Raw genomic sequence first — 22,140 nt, 5'->3', positions numbered from 1 at the left:
CAGGACCCCTCAGGGAATGTTGGAGAGCTGGTTTCAGTCCAATCCCGGCAGGCCAGGCCAAGGGACCCCCACCAGTGTACAAATCTGCGCACCAGGCCTCTAGTATGCATATAAGATCTTTGGTTAATCTCTTCCCTCCCTCTCCCCTCCCCCCTTCCCTCTGAGATTCATCAGTCTGTTCCATGTTTCCATGCCTTTGTGTTGAGCGTCTGCCCCCTGGTGGTCATTGCGCATCATAGCTACTGGCTGGTTGGCCTGTTGGCCAGTTGTTTAGGCTTTTATATAGTATATATAGATATGGGAATAATAGAATAAGATAGTTGAGTTAGATATAACACTGATTAAAACCCTGTATATTAATCCATAATCTTTGGGGTTATTTTTCTCATTAGACACTAGTTATTTATACCACTACCTAACAAAAATTTACCAGCTACCATGCAGTTAGTAAACAGTGAGTCTGTGGGTGGCTCTGAGTCCTATGTAGCATCTGTTACAGACCTTTTGCCTTTTTCCCAAGTTGTAAATGGTTTTTTGAATAAGACTTCCACTCCCTTAGACTGGATTAGAGGTCTGAGGATTGTTCATGAATGCCTGATATAGCAAGCTCTGTTTTAGTACACTTTGTAAGTTTAGTATTCCCAATGTTAACTGCCTAACAGTTAATCTTTAATATTGAGTTTTTGAGGTCTACAAATTGTTCTAACTGGACATGAGAGAAAGGCAAAGGGAGTTTTTATATGCTTAATAGATTGAAAGTAATCTGCTATGGAATAAACTTTTCATTTTTATGTTCCCTAGGGTTTTCCAGGTGATATTGGTATTCCTGGACAAAATGGCCCTGAAGGATCAAAGGTAAAAAAAGAAAAAAGTATGGTATCTATAGTTTTCTAATCTCACACTTCAATGAATTGCTTACAAAATATATTAGGAAATCAGAACATTTCTGGACATTTTTGAGCTGTCTCAGGTGCATTTAATAAACTATGTACATCTTGTTTCAAGATAATCAGGAAATAGTTTGCATGTCTGGTTCTTTTGGTGCCCTTTGTTGAGTTAGAGTATGTTATCCAATCTTTTGGGTTCAGGTCATTGAAAAACTCTTTTTCTGGTTTAGCCTAGATTTAGATTAGGATGGCAGTATTTGAAAAGCACATAAATCATTGAAAAAGTATTTTTTAAAGAGATGAAAAAGATACACCTAAAAAGCCATAGTATATAATAAATGGATGTAAGTGTTCTGATCACTAAAAACCTTTAGTGCTCATAAAGTATCCACAGATTAAAATAAAAGAAAGCCTATGGTGTGCTAGAATTGATATAGCATGAAATATCTTTTAAAAAAAAACTAAGCATTTTAAACTTCCATTTCAGGCAAATATGAAGTAAACATGGGTCAGACATTTTATTCAACTCATTAATTAATGATGGTACCAGTAAGAGGTTTGAGATATATATATAGCAAAAATTTAAATACCAAGCTTTGTCAAGCAAGCTGACATAGAATGAACATTATAATAAATAAAGTATTGAGACAATAAAGATATAGAAAGATAGGAAAGCCTGAAGTTTGGAGAATTGTCAGGTTATGAAGTACAGCTGCTGTAGAAGGTTATCAGTATGAGTGGAGAGGAAGTGATGGGAGATGAATCTAAGGATATCAATATGGCTGTAGTAGTCCCTTGTTATCCACAGTTTTGCTTTCTGCAGTTTCATTTACCCATGGTCAGCTATGGTCCAAAAATATTAAATGGAAAGTTACAGAAATAAGCAGTTCATAAATTTAAATCGCACGACGTTCTCATTAGTGTGATGAAACCTCATGTGGTCCTGCTCTGTCCCCACCAAGGAAATGAATCATCCCATTGTCCAGAGCAGCCAGGCTGTGTGTGCTGCTCACCTCGTAGCCACTTGGTAGCTGTCTTGGTTATCAGATTGATTGTGGCAATATTGCAGTGTTTATGTTCAAGTAACTCTTATTGTAGTTAATAATGGCCCGAAAGTGCAAGAGTCGTGATGCTTGCAATTTAGATATGTCAAAGAGAAGCTGTAAGTGAAAAGATGAATACAGTATAATAAGATATTTTGAGAGAGAAAGAGAACACGTTAATATTATTTTAATTGCAGTATGGTACTATATGGTTCTATTTTATTATTAGTTATTGTTGTTAATTTCTTACTGTTCCTAGTTTATAAATTAAATTTTACCATAGGTATATACATATAGGAAGAACAATATATTTAGTGTTTGATACTATCCACAGTTTCAGGTATTCACTGAAAGTTTTGGAACGTATCCCTCTCACAGATTGCTATTAGTTGAATAATAAATGTTTTACAGACATCTCATTTAATCTTCACAGCAGCATTATTAGGTAGACATTATTCCCATTTTACAGTGGGTTAAGTTGTTCCTCCATAGTCACATAACTATCATTACCTACCCAGGATTCTAACCCAGGTGCAATTTCAAAGTCTGATCTCTCAAACACTTAGCTTTGAAATTAAATTGTGGAGAACATTCAATACCATCATGAAGAGTTTTTACTTTATCCCTGGGCATCATGAAGTAATCAAAGATATTTAAGTAGTAAAGTTTCCTGGATGAATTATGTTTTAAAAAGATACCTCTTGTGTCAGAATGCAGGATGCTATAAATAGGAGAGAAATTTAAGGCAAGAAAATGAGGTAGAAAAGACTATCTGAAGATCTGAAATAGGACATCCAGTTCAATCGGCAAATATTTATTGGCTGCCTCTTGTGTAACAGCTGTTGTGCTAGACCCTAGGGCAGTGATGGGCAACCTTTTGAGTTTGGTGTGTCAAACTTCGCCAAAAAAACGAGCATAACTCAGGTAGTGTGTCACTTTGAGGAAAAAACATTATTTCGCGATATTTATAGTTTAAATAACATAAATGTTTCATCCTTGGCATGCGGCCGCCTCAGTGGCCGCATGTCATCAGAAATGGCACTGACACGCGTGTCAGAGGTTCGCCATCACTGCCCTAGGTCTACAAAGATGAAAAGTTCTGATCCCTGCTTTCAAGAAACTTACAATCTAGAGAAAGATATGCAGGAAAATCTTTATATAAACCATTAGAGGCCTGATGCACAAAATTCGTGCAGGGGCTCAGCCCTCGCAGCCCCTCGCAGCCTCCATCAGCCCTTGCAGCCCCTCCGAGCCTTGGCCGGCCCTTGCAGCCCCAGCTTCATCCAGGAGGTGGTCTGGATGGTCGTCCAGTAGGATGTCCAGGTGGTTGTTCTGCTGTTCGGTCTAATTAGCATATTAGCTCTTTATTATATAGTACTAGAGGCCCGGTGCACAAAATTCGTGCATGGGGGGGTGTCCCTCAGCCTGACCTGCACCCTCTCCAACCCAGGAGCCCTCAGGGGATGTCCTACTGATGGCTTAGGCCCGCTCCCTGTGGTTCTCTGCTCTCTGCAGGGCCTGCCTGCTCCACACTGCGGTGACTGCCAAGCAGGCCATGCTAGGTGCTGCCTGCAGGCTGCATTTGCCTGCTCCCCGGTCGCCGTGGCGACGGCCAAGCAGGCCATGCTGGGTTCTGCCTACAGGCTGCGCTTCACTGCTCCCGGGTCGCTGAGGCCCTGCTGGGTGCTGCCTGCAGCCATGCTTGCCTGCTCCCCAGTTGCCGTAGCAACAGCCAAGCAGGCCATGCTGGGAGCTGCCTCCTCCTTGCTGTCAGTCTCCATGGAGACGATGAGGTTAATTTGCATACTCACTCCTGATTGGCTGGTGGGCATCGTGGAGGTACGGTCAATTTGCATATTTCTCTTTTATTAGTGTAGATATGAATAATATATAATATGTAATACTGTATGAGTATAGAGTTGGGGGACTTAGATTACACTTTTTAAACAAGGTAGCACTTGATCTGACATGATGAATGAGTAGGAATTTGCAAACAGACAAGTGAGATGTATGGCATTTAGGGAAAGGAAACTTGTGAGAAAACACAGTTGCAATAAATATTTGGAACATATTTATACTAAAAGTTATTCATTGTTTATGTGAAACTCAGATTTCACTTGGCATCCTGAATTTTATCTGGCAACCCTATTGGCCATCTATAAACTTTCCCTATCTACAGCAATGTTTGCCCTTTCTTTCTCTTTCCATGGAAGAATTCCTCTTTTCCTAAATGTTCAGGTTCTACATGTGTTTTGCATCAAACATTCTCTGATTGACTCCTGAATGACCTCATACCATCAATTACCACCTTTATCCTGATCTCTGACTCAAAATTTCCTCTCTTTGCCCTTAAAATTATTTTCACTGCCAATGTTGTAGCTTAGGCCCTCTATTTTTCACCAGGATTAGTGTAATAGCCCTCCAAGTGTTCCTCCTGCCTCTAGTCTGGCACTTCTTCAATGCTACTTCCAAGTTGCTGATGGAATAATGTTTGGAAAGTATAGATGTCATCATGTCACTCTTGTGCTTAAATCCTTCAGTAATCACAGCTTCTAGGTTAAGGCTTGTACTTCTTTACTTTTTACACAAAGTTCCCTGTAGTAGAAAGAGTACACGATAAACTAATGATAACAAGTATAGTATAATAAATACATAAACCAGTAACATAGTCCTTTATTATAATTATTAAGTACTAGTGGCCTGGTGCACAAAATTCGTGCATGGGGCGGGGGGGGGGGGGACGTTACCTCAGCCCAGACTGCACCCTCTCCAATCACAGATCCCTTGGGGGATGTCCGACTGCCAGTTTAGGCCTGATCCCACAGGCCATTAGACATCCTTCTCTCAATCTGGGACCGCTAGCTCCTAACTGCTCAGCTGCCTGCCTGCCTGATTGCCCCTAACTGCCTCTGACTACCTGCCTGATTGCCCCTAACTGCCCTCCCCTGCTGGCCTGATCTCTCCCCTAACTGCTCTCCCCTGCTGGCCGGATTGCCCCTAACTGCCCTCCCCTACTGGCCTGATCTTGCCCCCAACTGCCCTCCCCTGCTGGCCTGATTGCCCCTAACTGCCTCTGCCCCTACCACCATGGCTTTGTCCGGAAGGAAGTCAGACGTCCAGAAGATGGTCAATTGACCTGGTCTAATTAGCATATTACCCTTTTATTAGTATAGATAGATTATATAGGATAGAATTGCTTAAATGGAGGGGAAGGGAAGCCTTTTTCAGCAGGAGGAGATGCTCTTGGCAGACAAAAATACGTAATCCCTATATCTGGACTGATAGTCAGCCATATGCACTATACTGCCAAACCTGTCATTAAAAAATTGAACTGCTTTCTTACATCTTACACCAAATAGCTGTTGCCCTTAAAACCCCTCCTCAGCCCCAACCTTAGGTTCTGCCTTTGCAGTTCACCCAGATTAGGTTCTGATGGGTTGGTTTCTATGCCAGTCAGCATCAAAAGCTCCACCTCCTAGACAGCCATTGGCTCCTCACACTTCACCTAGATTTGGTTCTGATGGTCAGTTTCTATGCCAGTCAGCATCTCCGGGCCTATCTCTGGGCCTGATCAGAGAGGCGGGGCTGATCAGCAGCCCCCGTGGAGGCCCGGAGAGAAAGAGAGGTGCAGCTGCTGGCCAGACCTGGAGAGAAAGAGAGAGGAAACGGCTGATCAACAGCTGCCACAGATCTGCAGCCCCCTCAGCAGTCAGTGCTGGGTCACCACACCTGCAGCAGCAGCAGTCAGTTCTGGTTTGCCATGGCAACCCAGCACTGACTTTAGGACTGACTTCCGGTTGGTCGAGCCTTTGGTCATTTTGGACGTTATGGACCCTGGGTTTTTATATATTAGGATTATGTACTGTGCATAATTGTATGTGCTCTATCTTCATAGGGCTGGCAGTGCAGTACGTCTCTTTACACCAGCATCACCACAAATACACAAGTAATGTGTTGCACTCTGACTTCAGGACGGCTGTGACAGCATTAGGCCATAGGAATTTTTTAGTTCCAATATAATCATATGGGACCACTGTTATATACATGGCCTATTATTGACCAAAACATTTTGTGGCACAGACATAGATTTACCATCACTCTTCTGAAGGCATTATTCCAGCTAAACTGTTTATTGTACCAAACCGTGCCATGCTTGTCTAAATCTCACAGAGCTCTGCATGCTGTTCTTTTTGTCTGGATATTTTTCTACCTTCCTGTGCCCTACTTTATTAGCTAACACCTTCACATCACATACCACATTGTCCAGGGAGCTTTCCCTGTTCTTCCCAAATCTAATCAAGATAACCTTTCTCTGTATTCCTGAAAAAACAATCTATCAAGCACTTACCTTTATGTATATTATAACTACTGGTTTGCTTATATATCTCTATCAGACTGTAAGATTTTTGAGAGAAGAGACTAATTGATTTTATACATATCACAATAATCACAATATCTATAGCACATAATAGGAGCACAATAGATATTAGCTGAATAGATTATTGAATGACTATATTAAAAGCTCAGGAGTAGGAGCAGTTTTGGAGGAGGGGAAAAAGAAGTTTGATTCTGAGTATATTTAGTTTGCAGTACCTTTTTGACATCAAGGCAGAAATTATCACTAATAGTAAAGAAAGCTGAAAAGTAGAAATAGTAGCATGAATGGAAGCTGAGATAGAGATGTAGTATAGAGAAGGGAGTTGTGAATTTCTTATGTCTAGTTTTAGTCATTCATCTGCTATATACTCGGGAACTTGAACTTGATACATATATAAACATGTTTATTTATTTATTTTTTGAATTCTTTATTAGCATTTATTGAGTTTATTTTAGGTGTTAGTACAAGTACTAAATGTAGTTAGTACAAGTACTAAATATAAAGATTTTCAAACCATGGTCCTTCTCCTGGATGAGGTTACAATTTAGTGAGAATTTTTTTAAAAATCACAAAATGTTGTAAGACTTGCTATATAAAAGAGTTGGTGAAATTCTGTGAGAGCCCAGATAATTAAGCAACAGATTCTGCCTTGGGAAATTGGAAATTACTTCAAGAGGAAGTGATAATTGAACTTAATGTTTTTAAGCCTGTATATCATACTAGGTGAAGTATTCATAGTGATCTTTGAAACTTCCTTCCCATGACTTCCTTTAGTCTTAGAATTACAGTGCTTAAAAATGGTACAAAAGACCTGAGAGCTAGATATTTTCATGAAACCCAATGATTGAATTTCCAACGGGTAATAATTATTTTGTGGATTACTTTGTCTATCGCCTCATCAGTACCAACAGCATTAGACTAATTTATACACATTACTGAATTTTAAAATACTATCTAGAAGATATAATTTTATTATCAAAAGAACCAGAATAGTTTAAAGGAAGAAGGATATAATTTTATGTTTTGTAGGTTGAGAAGGGTCTGCTTTTGTCTCTCTTCTTGGTCCTTACTGTTTGCCTTGAAATTGTTTAGAAACGGAAAGGAACAACAAAGCCAAACACACTGACCCTGTTAGCATGATGTGTTTCTTTAGTTGTGTACACTGTATCATGGAAGCATCTTTAAACTAACTTTATTTTTGTATACATGTATACATGTATTGATTGGGAAGTAGGCTATAGAAGGTGGTCATCAAGAAAAGCATGTCCACTGTACTTGAAATACATGTTTGCCCTATTTGCAAACAAATTGGGTTCTTTCCAGAGCAATTTGCCATCGCTTTAAAGAAACCTTTTATTTTTTTCTTCATTTTCTGTCAGTTGACTAAAAGACTAAAACTATGATTATAAACTTGTATTAATTATGGTTCTATTAATTATGGGATTGTGTGTGTGTGTGTGTGTGTGTGTGTGTGTGTGTGTGTGTAGACACAAAACATACTTCAGCAAACCTTCTTGTGAGCTGAGCTACCCAATTTGGAAATATGCTTTCAAGTATCCCATAACATTAGCAAAACCACATCCTTTGCTGTTTACTGCAAAAAGTGACTACCCAATAAATAGTCTCTGTTTTCCAGTAAACAGAGAAATTATTTGTTGCTACAATGGTTTGTATTGTTACTTTGGCTAAGGAAATAAGGATGATAAAAGGTTGTTATTGTCTATTACATAACATCTCTGATAAATTATTAGAGAAAACCTGCTGTTTGTGAGGTTATGTTACAGAATATATAGAAATAAATTTTACATTGAACTATTAAAATATGTGTTTACCTGGATAGAAGTGCACTAATTTGGTAAAAGGAAAATGCATAACTCTAAATATTTCCCTGAGATCACCTCAATCCAGCCTTGAAGGTTCACATTCCATACACTAAATCATATTTTTATATACAGATTTCTTATATTAACCATTTTATTCTCCTGGCAGCATTTAGTCAGCTAGAAATATTTATTGAGTTTGTATAATGGGGAATGTACTGTGTTCAGAAATATTTACTAAGTTGGTTAAGCAATTACTTGGTTTTCTGTCTACTAAGAACTTATAATCCTCTGAAAATGTGAGATTTCTATGTGAAAAGTTAAGTGCACTACTAGGCAGCATGTAATAAGTGAATAATAAGGACCCCAGAAGAGAGAATAACTTATGTGGCTATTTTTCTGAGAAGTTTCTTTTAAAATTAGGATTTTTAGTTGGATGGGTTGGATTTGGCCATGCAGAGCCAATAGATGAAAGATCCCATGCAATAGGTCCAAAATGGATACAAGTATGCAGGGCAGAAGTAAAACCACCTGACATAAAAGAAAAGTTAGGAGGCAGATAGTGACAGATCTTAAATATAAATCTGAGATGTTTCAATGCTAATAAACCCATGGAAGACATTTTTTATATTGTGGTTAAAACATATAACATGAAATGTACTCTGTTATATTTTTAACAGTACAGTACACTACAGTATTACTAGGTGCCTATTATTGTACAGTTTAGATCTCTAAACTATTTTTTTCTTATGTGACTGAAAGTTTATACCATTGAACAGCAATTTCCCATTTCCACCTCCCCCAACCCCTGTCAACCACCATTCTACATTCAGGTTCTACAAATATCACTACTTTTTGTATCTCATATAAGTAAAGTAATTTAAAATAAAATAAAGTTCTTCTGTGACTGGCTTATTTCACTTAGCATAAGGTCTTCAAGGTTCACCCATGTATTAGCATATGTCAAAATTTCCTTCTTTTTTTTAAGATTGAATAACAAATCATTTTCTAGTAGTCCAAAAATTCACATTTTCTTTACTCATTCATCTGTCCATCAATGGACATTTTTGTTGTTTCCACCTATAGGATATTGTGAATCATGCTGAAATGAGCATGGGAGTGTATGTAGATAGCACTTCGAAATCCTGTTTTTAATTTTATTTTTTTATAAATAACCAGAGGTGGGATGACTGAATCATATAGTAGTTCTATTTCTAATTTTTGGAGTAACCCCATACCGTATTTTCTAGTGGCTGCACCATTTTACATTCTCACCAACAGTGCACAGCGTTCCAATTTTTCTACATTCTAGCCAGTATTTATTATTTTCTATTTGTGTGTGGGTTTTTATTTTATTATAGTAGCTATTATAATAGGTGTGAGGTGGTAGGTTTTTCATTGTGGCTTTAATTTGCATTTCCCTGATGATGATTGATGTTGAGTATTTTTACATATACCTGTTGGTCATTTGTATGTTTTATTTGGAGAAATGTCTATTCAAAGTTCTTTACCTATTATTTTAATTGGATTATTTAGGTTTTACTATTGAGTTACAGGAGTTTCTTATAGTTTCTATATTAAACCATTATCAGATTTCTGGTTCACAAATATTTTCTCTCATTCTGTAGGTTGCCTTTTCACTCTATTGATTGTTTGTTTTTTTTATTAACTAGAGGCCCGGTGCATGAAATTCGTGCATGGGTAGGATCCCTAGACCTGGCCGGCAATCAGGGCTGATCGGGTTCCCCTCCTCCCTGCCTCCCCACCTCCTTCTTCTCTCACTCCCTCAGCGCCCCACCACTGCCACTGTTCACCAGCCATGTTCTGCACCACTCTCTGGTGGTCAGCGCATGTCATAGTGAGGGATCGAACTCCTGGTCTCCCGGTCAAACTCCCAAGGGGACACTTTGCATATTATCCTTTTATATATATATATAGATTGTACAGAAGTATCTACTAGATTATTTTGCTTTCGTTCTCCTTTTTCTTTTCTTTTTTTAAAATATTTTTTAATTGATTTCAGAAAGGAAGGGAGAGGGAGAGAAAGGTAGAAACATGAATGATGAGAGACAATCAACGATTAGCTGCCTCCTGCATGCCCCCCACTGGGTATCAAGCCTGCAACCCAGGCAAGTGCTCTTAACTGTAATCAAACCTGGGATCCTTCAGTCCGCAGGCCAATACTCTATCCACTGTGCCAAACCAGCCAGGGCTTGTTCTCCTTTTTCTGTGTGTCATATCTAAAACAATCATTGCCAAGACCGATGTTAAGGAGCTTTCTGCCTGTTTTCTTCTAAGACTTTTGCAGTTTCAGGTCTTATGTTTAAGTCTTCAATTCATTTTGTGAGGCCCTTCAGCTTTGCTCATTATTCTCAAGGTTGTTTGTCTATTCAGAGTCCTTTGTAGTTCCATATGAATTTTAGGATGTTCCTATATCTGCAAGAAATGCCATTGACATCTAGGTAGGGATTGCATTGACTCTATAGATAACTTTGAGTAGTATGGACATTTTAGCAATAGTAAGTGTTTCAGTCCATGAACATGGGATGTCTTTCTATTGTGTCTTCTTGAATTTCTGTCAGCAATGTTTTGTAGTTTTTTACTGTATAAGTCTTTCACTCCTTGGTTAAGTTCATTTCTAAATATTTTATTCTTTTTTTATGTTATGGTAAATTAGGTTGTTTTCTTCATTTCCTTTTTTAATTATTGGTTGTTAGTGTATAGAAACAACTACTTTTTGTATGCTATGTATTTTGCAACTTTGCTAAATTGGTTTATTATATTATAAAAAAAAATTTTGTAGAATCTTTAGGAGTTTCTACATATAAGATTCTGTCATCTGCAAACAAAAATTTTACTTTTTCTTTTCCTATTTGGTTGCCTTATTTTCTTTCTCTTGATTAATTGGTCTAGGTAGGACTTCTAGTACTATCCTATATAATAAAAGCCTAATATGCTAAGTGTCCAGTTGTCTAGTTGGCCGTTCAACCAATCAAAGCATAATCCTACCTAATAAAAGAGTAATATGCAAATTAACCATCACTCCACTACACCCACAAGCCATGCCCACAAGCCAATCAGGAGCGAATATGCAAATAAACCCAACCAAGATGGCTATGGCCACAGAGAGCAAGAGGGAGGCTTGGGTTTCCCCGGCAATGGAGGAAGCCAAGCTTTCCGCCTGCTCTTGCTGGCCTAGGCCTCCACTCAAGGCTACAAAGTTTCAATGATAGAAGATACATAAATCCAAATAGAAATGGCTGCCACCACGGAGCAAGCAGAAGGCTTGGCTCCACTACAGGCTACAAAGTTTCAATTGTAGAAGATAAATAAACCCCAGATACCAGGGCCTCCGCTTGGGTCGCCAGGGGGCATGGCCGGCCTGCAAACCACCACAGGCCCCTCACCCAGGCTGTCCCATGCCCCAAGGGAACCCTCACCCTGACCCAGACACCCTTCAGGGCAAACCAGCCGACCCCCACCCATGTACCAGGCCTCTATCCTATCTAATAAAAGAGTAATATGCAGATTGACCATCACTCCAACACACAAGATGGCTGCCCCCATGTGGTCAAAGATGGCTGCCCCCATGTGGACACAAGGTGACCGCCACAAGATGGCCAGCAGGGCAGGGCAGTTGGGAGGGACCAGGACTGCAAGGGAGGGCAGTAGTGGTCGATCAGGCCAGCAGGGGAGGGATGTTGGGAGGGACAAGGCCTGCAAGGGAGGGCAGTTGGGGGCGATCAAGCCTGCAGGGAGGGCAGGTGGGGGGGACCCAGGCCTGCAGGGGTGGCAGTTAGGGGTGACCAGGCTGGCAGAGGAGGGAAGTTGGGGGCAAACAGACTGGCAGGGGAGCAGTTAGGCATCAATCAGGCTGGCAGGGGAGTGGTTAGGGAGTGATCAGGCTGGCAGGCAGAAGCGGTTAAGGGCAATCAGGAAGGCAGGCAGGCTAGCAGTTGGGAGCCAGCAGTCCTGGATTGTGAGAGGGATGTCCAACTGCCCTTTTAGGCCCGATCCTTTTGGGATCGGGCCTAAAAGGGCAGTCAGACATCCCTTGAGGGGTCCCAGATTGGAGAGGGTGCAGGCTGGGCTGAGAGACAACAACCCCCTCCCACCCCCCCCCACCCCCCGTGCACAAATTTCGTGCACCGGGCCTCTAGTATGTTAATAATAGGCTAAGGCTGCTCAACTGCTCGCTATGACATGCACTGACCACCAGGGGGCAGACACTCCAACCAGTAGGTTAGTTTACTGCTGGGCCGGGTGATCAGGACTGAGCTAGATTGGCTAGACTCGCCCTGGAGCCCTCCCACAGTCCCTCCCCTGCTGGCCAACCTCCCACATCCCTCCCAGCCCTGATCATGGCCAGGCCTGCACCCTCTTGCAATCTGGGACCCCTCGGGTGATGTCGGAGAGCCAGTTTTGGCCCGATCCCACAGGCCAGGCTGAGGGACCCCTCTAGTGCATGAATTCATTCACTGGGCCTCTAGTGTTGAATAAAAGCAGTTAGAGTGAGCATCCTTGCTTTGTTCCTGATTTTTCAAGAAAGCTTGCAGTTTTTCACTGTTGAGTATGATATGAACTGTGGACTTTTCATATTTGTCCTTTATTATGTTGAGATAATTTCTTTCTATTTTTAGTTTGTTGAGGCTTTTATCATGAAAGGTTATTACATTTTATCAAATGCATTTCTGCATGTTATTTTTGTTCTTTCTGTTAATGTGGTGTATCACATTGATTTTAATATGTTAACAAATCCTCACACCTCAGCTATAAATCCCATTTAATTATGATGTATGATCCTTTAATGTGCTATTGAATTAGTTTTGCTAGTATTTTTTTTTTTGAGGATTTTTGCTTCTATACTCATCAGAGCCATTGGTCTGTAATTTTTTTCCTTGCAGTGTCTTTGTCTGGCTTTGGTATCAGGGTAATGCTGGACCCATAGAACAAGTTGTCTGTAAGAGTTTGAAAAGTATTTACATGAATTATTCTTTAAATGTGTAGAATTCTCCAGTGAAGTCATCTGGTCCCAGGCTTATTTTAGGGGGTGAGTGTGGGGAGTTGATTACTGATTCAATATCCTCAATAGTTATAGATCTGTTCAGATTTTGTATTTCTCTATGATTCAGTTTTGGTAGGTTGTATGTTTCTAGGAATTTTATTTATTCCTTCTAGGTAATCCCATTTGTTGTTATGTAATTGTTCATATTAGTCTCTTATGATTCTTTTTATTTCTGTGCCATTAGTTCTAATGTCCCCTCTGAATAAGAAAAATGTTGCCATGTTGAGAACGATGTATAGGGTATTTTCTAAAATAGGAATATATATATATTTTTTTAGTTATTTCAATCAATTTTTGTTTGGCGAGTATTTGATTTTTAAAAACATGCATTTTGATTCTCAAAAGATTTTCTTTTAATTTTGAAATTCCTAGTCATGTTCACATTGTTAGTTTATTTTGTAAATTGCCCTCTCCTTTTACCAGCTTGTATCATGAAGGGAGATTATTTGAAGAGCATTTAGTATATGAATGATTTATTCCAGACTCTGTTGGTCTCTTAACAAATTAAAACATTATACATCCCCTCTATCTGTTTTCAGACTTTGTAAATCCTCTATTATCTATTTATTGTACTATTATCATATTAACAATAAGACCTATTGCTTTAAATTTAGAAATACTTTTTCTGAAAAAGGTGTCTCATTGAAGAGTAATACACTGGGCAGGTTATTTGAACATTAACATACTGTTTAAAATAAGTTTATCCTATTTTTCACAACTTTTTGTATGCTCTGTAGTTTTCTGCTCATCTACCCACTCACCCCCTTTTGATAACCTCCTACTGGGAAATGAATGGTACTAAATAGTATTGCCAATCTCCAGATTAATGCTGATTGAAAAAATATTAATTGAGCTAAAGTTCTCATCATGTGTGCTTATGTTGTTTTTATAGGGAGTCCTTGGAAATAGAGGGCCTCCTGGACCTCCTGGTCTCAAAGGAACTCAGGTATGGAGGAAATAAATATCCAATCAGCAATTTTTTATTTAGTCTTTCCCCTTTTAATTTTTGTGGGACATTGGTTTTTGCTTAAAGAAAACATTGCTTTAGTGTGGACAATTTTTGCTTTGAGGATTTCAAGTTACCATTTCATACTAGCAGTTATGGGATGGGATTTGGAATCATTCTGCAGTATTCTGAATTCATTAAGTGATTTATGTCAGTGGTCTCCATGGAACATCTGAAGAATCTGAGCCTAGAATCTCACTCATATGTAGTAGGATTTATATTTACTATTTGTGTCCATTTTACATTTGTGACCCAATAAATTATGCTTTTATTGAATTGTGAATTGAGCAAAGTTTTTTTTAACTAAATAAGAATATATAATTCTAGAAAGGTCTGTATATATTCTTCAGATGTGGTAACATAAACTTTTATTTGAAGGTGAAAAATCAGTATATTTAGAAAACATGTCAATAAATGGAATAAAAACTGTTATTGCTTTTTTATTTTCTTAAAGAATAATGTATAAAAATTTAGCTTTAGGAACTTCTTGACCTGGCTAGTATGGCTCAGTCAGTTGGCTCATCATTCTATGCAATGAAAGGTCTCGGGTTCGATTCTGGTCAGGTCACATACCCAGGTTGTGGTTTAATACCTGGTCAGAGTGTATATGGGAGTTATCTGAATGTTTCTCTCTCACATCGATGTTTCTCTTGCTCTCTCTTCCTCTCTCTCTAACATCAATAAAAAACATATCCTTGTATGAGAATTAAAGAAAATTATTTTTCTACTAGAGGCCCGGTGCATGAAATTCGTGCACGGAGGGGGGTTGTCCCTCAGCCCAGCCTGTACCCTCTCCAATCTGGGACCCCTCTCCAATCTGGGACCCTCTCACAATCCAGGACTGCTGGCTCCCAACTGCTTGCCTGCCTGCCTTCCTGACTGCCCCTAACCACTTCTGCCTGCCAGCCTGATCACCCCCTAACCACTCTGCTGCCAGCCTGTTTGCCCCCAACTTCCCTCCTCTGCCGGCCTGGTTACCCCTAATTGCCCTCTCCTGCAGGGTTGATCACCTCCAACTGCCCTCCCTTGCAGGCCTGGTCCTTCTCAACTGCCCTCCCTTGCAGGCCGGGTGCCTCCCAACCGCCCTCTCCTGCTGGCCATCTTGTGGTGGCCATCTTGTGTCCACATGGGGGCAGGATCTTTGACCACATGGGGGCAGCTATATTGTGCGTTGCAAGTGATGATCAATCTGCATAGTACTCTTTTATTAGATAGAATAGAGGCCTGGTACAGGGGTGGGGGCCAGCTGGTTTGCCCTGAAGGGCGTCCTGGATCAGGTGGGGGTACCCTGGGGGTGTGGGGCGGCCTGAGCGAGGGGCCTGTGGTGGTTTGCAGGCTGGTCACGCCCTCTGGCAACCCAAGCAGAGGCCCTGGTATCTGGAATTTATTTTCCTTCTACAATTGAAACTTTGTAGCTTGGAGCGGAGCCAAGCCTGGGGCTCCCTCAGAGGCCTGCAGCCATTTGTGTTGGGGTTATAATTGAAACTTTGTTGCCTTAAGCGGGTGGGCCCTGCCAGGGTGTGCAGAAAGCTTTGCTTCCCCTGTTGCCGGCGGCAACCCTTGCCTGCTCTCTCAAGTTCCATTCTGCTGCCATTTGTTTGAATTTGTTTACCTTCTGTAATTGAAACTTTGTAGCTTGAGTGGAGGCTTAGGCCTGGCAAGGGCAGGCAGGAAGCTTGGCTTCCTCTGTTACCTAGGAAACCTTGCTCTCTGTGGCTGTAGCCATCTTGGTTTGGGTTAATTTGCATACTCGCTCTGATTGGATGGTGGGCGTGGCTTGCGGGGGTGTGTTGGAGATATGGTCAATTTGCATATTTGTCTATTATTAGATAGGATGTTCCTCTATTCTCTATTCACCTATGAAGTTTTTATATGCACAGATTTTATATTTTATGAAATTATAACTAATTTGACCCCAAGAATATTGGACCTGTAAATTATTCAAGAAGAAACTCTGGACATTAGCCCCATTTGGGTATGATTCTATATATCTTTGTATCTCTATGGCTTAAGACAGAGCTAAAAATCAAAAACATATTTGTTAAATGAATGAAGTGCCAAGTGCAAACATGTTCTGTACCAATAATTTATTAATATACAAATGCATATTGATTCTATATAGTAAAAACTTAATTGAGTTCTTCTCTGTATCAGAGAGATATTGAGTCCAAGAAGGGAAAGGTAATCCTTAATTCATGGTCTTAGTGATTCCGAATCCTAGTTTTGTGATACTCTAATCATTTTCACTGTTATTCACTCTCATTTTTCTATATGTAACTTATATCATCCACTAATTTAAAAGTAATTCAACAGTACATGTCTCTTTTAGAGTAGATGTGGGGTTGTCACAGAAAAAATTAAAATACAAAAGAAATCACATAAATATTTTCATCATGTCTCAGAATGAGCTTCAGATTTCAAAGTAAATAGAGAGAATAGGATTTATATTTTTAATACTTATTTCAGACCATGATATGTTCTGATTTTTTAAGGGAGAAGAAGGATCAATGGGACCTGTTGGAGAACTGGGGCCACGTGTAAGTATCATATAAATAATTCCGCCCCCCAAAAAAAAATAAGGTAAAAAGGGGACAAATGTAATACTTGCAACAATAAAGATTTTTTTAAAAAGTGCTCCTCTTAAAACAACTATTCTGTGAATGTTTTTCAATAGCACCAAATTTTATTATAGCAAAGGATAAAAATGAAAACAAACTATAGCCAAATAATACCCCCAAATAAAATAGGCCTATAACTGGAATCTTCCATGGATATTTTAAGTGATATTATGCCTTTACATATTTATGTATTCCTTCAATGGTCTTATGGTCTTAGTAATTTATGCAAATTATTTATGAAGTTTAGCTCCCTAATGTAATAGGGAGCTAAAAGCCTTAGCCATTTTAATAATATTCTGGGAATTTCTGTTTTCTAAGTATGTGTGTCAGTAAAATTATGGAATGTTAATAAGATATATTTTTTGCCAACTTTTTTTTCCAGGTAATGTGTGATAATATATGAATTACTTTTTTTTTCAAGTTCTGAAAATGAATTCTTTAAGAATCACTAAAGTTACTTTATCATGATGTAATTAAGTTGTGCACATCATACTTATTTTAAGGGGCATTATTAGATTCACATAAAATACATCTCATTCTTTTTTCTTGAGAACACCATACAGGTTCTTAAAACACTTAAGGAGATAGAAATCCTTTCTTTTGCACTTTCCTCACTGCACATATAAGTCTATATACTGCCACTATTCCATTGGGAGGAAAAATGTTTTTCTATTTTTTTAATTTTTTTGTGTGAGGTGAGTTATATAACAAAAACACTATTGTTATTTGAGTCCAGTATAATTGAGCCTAAAGTTTACTTCCCTAGAAAACAGGGGAACCATGTTCACCTCTTATCTATCCAGTCTTAATACTTATTAGTATTGTTGCTACGATTGGTTGAAGATCAATTTAGGGCTAGTATTGCTCTAAGTATGTCAGATGACATTATCTCTAACCCTAAAAACAACCCTGCATGATACTGTCTGCATTTTTAGATGTGAAAATAAGGCCTTAATATTATATTCTTTTTTAAATTATTTATTGTTTAAAGTATCATATGAGTCTCCCTTTTTCCCCCATTGACCTCTCCCCCACCAACCCCTTCCCCAAGCACATGCCCTCACCCCACTACTGTCTGTGTCCGTTGGTTTTGCTCATATGCATGCATACAAGTCCTTTGGTTGTTCTCTTACCCCCTCACCTTCCCCACCCCCTGTCTTCCCTCATAGGTTGTACTTATTCTTAAGCATAACATGCTCAAGATAAATCTAATATGACAGAACTTACACAGGACCAGAAGTGATGATTCCAAGCCTGAAATACTTGATTTCAAAAAGATTGTAAATGTGCTAATATCAGATTCCTGTTAGAGTCATTCCACTTTGTAGATATGATGTATAACTATTTCTTAATATATTGCAGTGCCTGAGTATCGCATTATTACAGATGAAAGAAATATTATCAGTAAAGCCTTTTCCAAATAGTGTGAATAAAGTATAGTACAATTTTTTGTAAATGTCATACACAGATCTAATAATTTATTTTCTTAATGATATTTTTTTCTGCTATATCTTCAAGTTTATTAGAAAGCAATTGATATTTAACAATAATAGTATGATTTTTAAATTATTTATTCTACTTTGTGCTCGGTGAGAAACCACTAGAAAATTTCAAGCAAGATAGAGGCAAAAATTAGAATAAGTTAAGTCCTAAGTATAATATTAATTAGCTAAAATCTTTAGATGTAGTCAAAGTGGAATGAGAGCCAGGGGGTTGTTTTGTTTGTTATATTTTAAGAAAGAAAAATATGAGAGTATTTGTTAATGGGTAGGAATAATAAAATCCAAATCTATAATGCCTAGTAGATATTATAAATTAGTGTTCTATTTAGCAATCTCCCCCAATACTGTTTCTACTCCTAGATTTGCATTTGTCACACGCATTAGTTAAGACATAGTGATATCCTTAATCAAATCTTGTATAATCAGGCCCTAACCAGTTTGGCTCAGTGGATAGAGCATCGGCCTGTGGACTGAAGGGCCCCAGGTTCGATTCCAGGTCAAAGGCATGTACCTTGGTTGTGGGCACATCCCCAGTTGCAGCTGATCGATGTTTCTCTCTCATTGATGTTTCTAACTCTCTATCCCTCTCCCTTCCTCTCTGTAAAAAAGTCAACAAAATATATATTTTTAAAAAATCTTGTACAATCAGGATCAGTTATTATATATTAGAAACACAGCCCTAACTGGTTTGGCTCAGTAGATAGAGCGTTGGCCTGCGGACCGAAGGGTCCCGGGTTCAATTCCGGTCAAGGGCATGTACCCTGGTTGCGGGCACATCCCTAGTAGGGGGTGTGCAGGAGGCAGCTGATCAATGTTTCTCTCTCATTGATGTTTCTAACTCTCTATCCCTCTCCCTTTCTCTCTGTAAAAAAAATAAATAAAATATATTTTAAAAATAAAAAATAAAAAAAATAAATAAATAAATAAAATGTTTAATCTAATTTAAAAAAAAAAGAAACACACACTATAGATTAATATCCACAATATCTGGGATATTGACTTCCTCTCTTTCAGTGATCTTATCTTCTACTCTTTTCAGCTACTAACTGCTATGGTCATATCCTTTACCCCATCATTACCAGTAACAGCAACCTCTCCTTATTATCCATTTCTAATTTCTCACTGCCCAATCATCTGCTTTCTTTCAAGTACATTCTTTCTTGTAAACCACCCCAACATTACCTATAGGAATTTCAATCCAATAACCCTATTGCCATTCCATTATTCTTTATCTCTGCCATGACTTCACAGCATTTCTCATCATGCTTAAAACATTATAATTATTCCTTTGGTTATATTCAGAATTCTCTTTCCACACTCATTTACTTTTATTTATTGACATTATTATTTTACTAGAGGCCCGGTGCACGAGCACAGGTGGGGTCTGGCCTGCCCCCCCCCCCCAATCAGGGCTGATGGGGCAGGGATGGCTGGGAGGAGGGGGAACGGGGCGCGGGGGAAGGTCATAGGGGGCAGGGCTGGCCAGGGGCAGGAGCCTTGGGCAGTTGGCGGGCTGGCCCCGCCCCCTAGTTGAACTCCGGTCAAACTCCTGGTTGAGGGGACAATTTGCATATTAGCCTTTTATTATATAGGCTACTTTCTCTTTCCTCAACTTGATTTGTTTCTTTCTTGTTCTCATACTTGGCTCTTTATCTTGCATCCTAGTTCTCTGAGAAGATTGAACTAATTAGAAGAGACCTTCCCCAAATGTCTACCATAGCTTCTATTCACTTCCCTGTATCTATGCCATTTACTCTGCCTTCTCTTCTGTTATTGTGGACGCATGTGCCATTTTCCTAGCAAGGGCCAAAACCACCTCTTGCTTACTGCATACATTATCCTCTTGCCTATTGAAGAACATTGATCTAGAAATTCTCCCCCTCTCTCCTGCATTATAATTTTGTTCCTTCTAATGAATCAGTCCTGTCAGAATATAAACATGCCATTATTTCTTCCAGCTTAAAACCAAAAATAAAACTTGTATTGATTCCAGTTTTCCTTCCAGGTGTTATCTTTCTCTACTTCCCTTTTCAGTAAAACTTCTCAAAAGTATTGCTTATATATGCTCTTTCCAATTTCCCTCCTCACCCTATCTACTAAGACCATTCTTGTCCCCACTACTCCAAAACAAAAGATGATCTTATGGAGGTCACCATTGACCCCTCTGTTGCTGAATTCAGTGATCATTTCTTAATCTTCATATTACTCAATACTTAGTCTTCAGAATTTTATTAGATCAGTCTCTCCTTCTGGAAACACTTTCTTCACTTGCATGATCTTCCTCCAGATTCTCTGGCAGAAAATTTGCATATTTGTCTAATGTATTCAAATTGTAAATTGTGGAGTGTCCCAGGGCTTGGTTTGTGGATTGCTCCTTTCTATCTATATTCAGATAAACTGGTCCAGTCTTATGGCTTTACATACCATCAAAATGCTGGTGATTTTCAAAATTGTATGTTTAGATCAGAACCTTCTATCCCCTGAACTCTGGACTTATATTACTACCACGTGATCTCTCCACTTAGATGTCTAACAAGACTATCAAACTGATAGGTCCAAAACTGAGCTTCCAATTTGCCCTCCAAACCTGTTCTTGCAACAATCTTCCCCATTTTATTAGGTCCCTTATTCAGATTTATAAATCTTGAATTCATTCTTGACTTTTCTCTTTTTCTCACCTTTCATACATGACCTGTCAACAATTCCTGGAAGATCTACCTTCAAACTATATACAGAATCTTGACACTTCTCACAACGTTATTCTCTGTTACCACCTGATCTGTGCCACTGTCATATTTCATTTGAATTATTGCAGTAGACTCCTCTTTGAACTCCCCATTTCTCTTCTTGCATTAAATTGATCCTGTTAAAACATAGATCATGGCACTTCTCTTTTCAAAGCTTGTCTAAGGCTTCCTGTCTGACTCAGAGTAAAAGCTAAAGTCCTTGCTGAGACTACCAGGCCCTACATGAGCTGGTTTCCCACCCGCCATTCCCTTCTTTGACCTTGTCTTCTTACTGACCTTCTCTCTTATTCTGTTCCAGCCATGTTGACTCTTCATGGTTTTTCCAACACACTAGGCACATTCTTGCCTCAAGCTTTGCACATGCTCGTTTCCTCTGCTTGGAATGCTCATCTCTCAGCTATCCACACAGTGTATCCCTTTCTTCAAATCTTTACTCAATGCCACCTTCTCAGTGAGGTCTTCTCTGGTAATTTTATTTTAAAAATTTAACAAAACCCCACAACAGTTTGTATCTTCCTCCCTTACTTAATTTTGTGTCCTTCACATTTACCACTATCTAACATACTATATATTTTACTTATTTTTTAAATTATGCATCCTCACTAAAATGTAAGCTCTATGAAGGCAGGTATGTTTAGTGCACTCCTCAATCCCCAGCCCCTAGAACTGTGCATGACACATAGTAGACAGACATTATAGAGTGAAGGGGTGATGTTTATGATAAAATACAATTATCAAATAATTTTATTTTATCTCATTGAATAGTCTGAATTTTATAAATCTTAGGAAACTTTAAAAAATGAGAATGATTAAAGTTATCTTTTTTTTTTTCTCTTCTAGGGAAAACCAGGTCCAAAGGGATATATAGGTGAACCAGGACCAGAAGGCTTAAAGGTAAAGCAAATGACTTTATTGCCAGTTACAAAGTATAATTTCCAAAAAGATAGTATTATTACTTTTATAAAATGTACATATGTCAAAAGATTTTGTTCAATTCACTAATAAATGAGAGAACCAGTGATATGTTAAAACTGGTTCTAATAGCATTTGAGACACTATATATTATAATTACTA

General features: G+C 38.9%; 1 protein-coding gene across 1 annotated transcript in view; it reads left to right on the top strand.

The window, feature by feature from the left end:
* The window catches only part of COL24A1 (collagen type XXIV alpha 1 chain), a 318,617-nt gene that overhangs the window by 136,116 nt on the left and 160,361 nt on the right, over nucleotides 1-22,140 (top strand). Inside the window, exons 20-23 of the mRNA XM_054721397.1 lie at nucleotides 802-855; nucleotides 14,086-14,139; nucleotides 16,692-16,736; nucleotides 21,907-21,960. Of these exons, the coding sequence (XP_054577372.1) occupies nucleotides 802-855; nucleotides 14,086-14,139; nucleotides 16,692-16,736; nucleotides 21,907-21,960 (207 nt within the window). The remainder of the gene's footprint in view (nucleotides 1-801; nucleotides 856-14,085; nucleotides 14,140-16,691; nucleotides 16,737-21,906; nucleotides 21,961-22,140) is intronic.

Source organism: Eptesicus fuscus, chromosome 9 (genome assembly GCF_027574615.1).
Source record: "Eptesicus fuscus isolate TK198812 chromosome 9, DD_ASM_mEF_20220401, whole genome shotgun sequence".
In the NCBI taxonomy this organism is placed as follows: Eukaryota; Metazoa; Chordata; class Mammalia; order Chiroptera; family Vespertilionidae; genus Eptesicus; species Eptesicus fuscus.
This window is presented reverse-complemented; position numbering and strand designations above follow the sequence as displayed.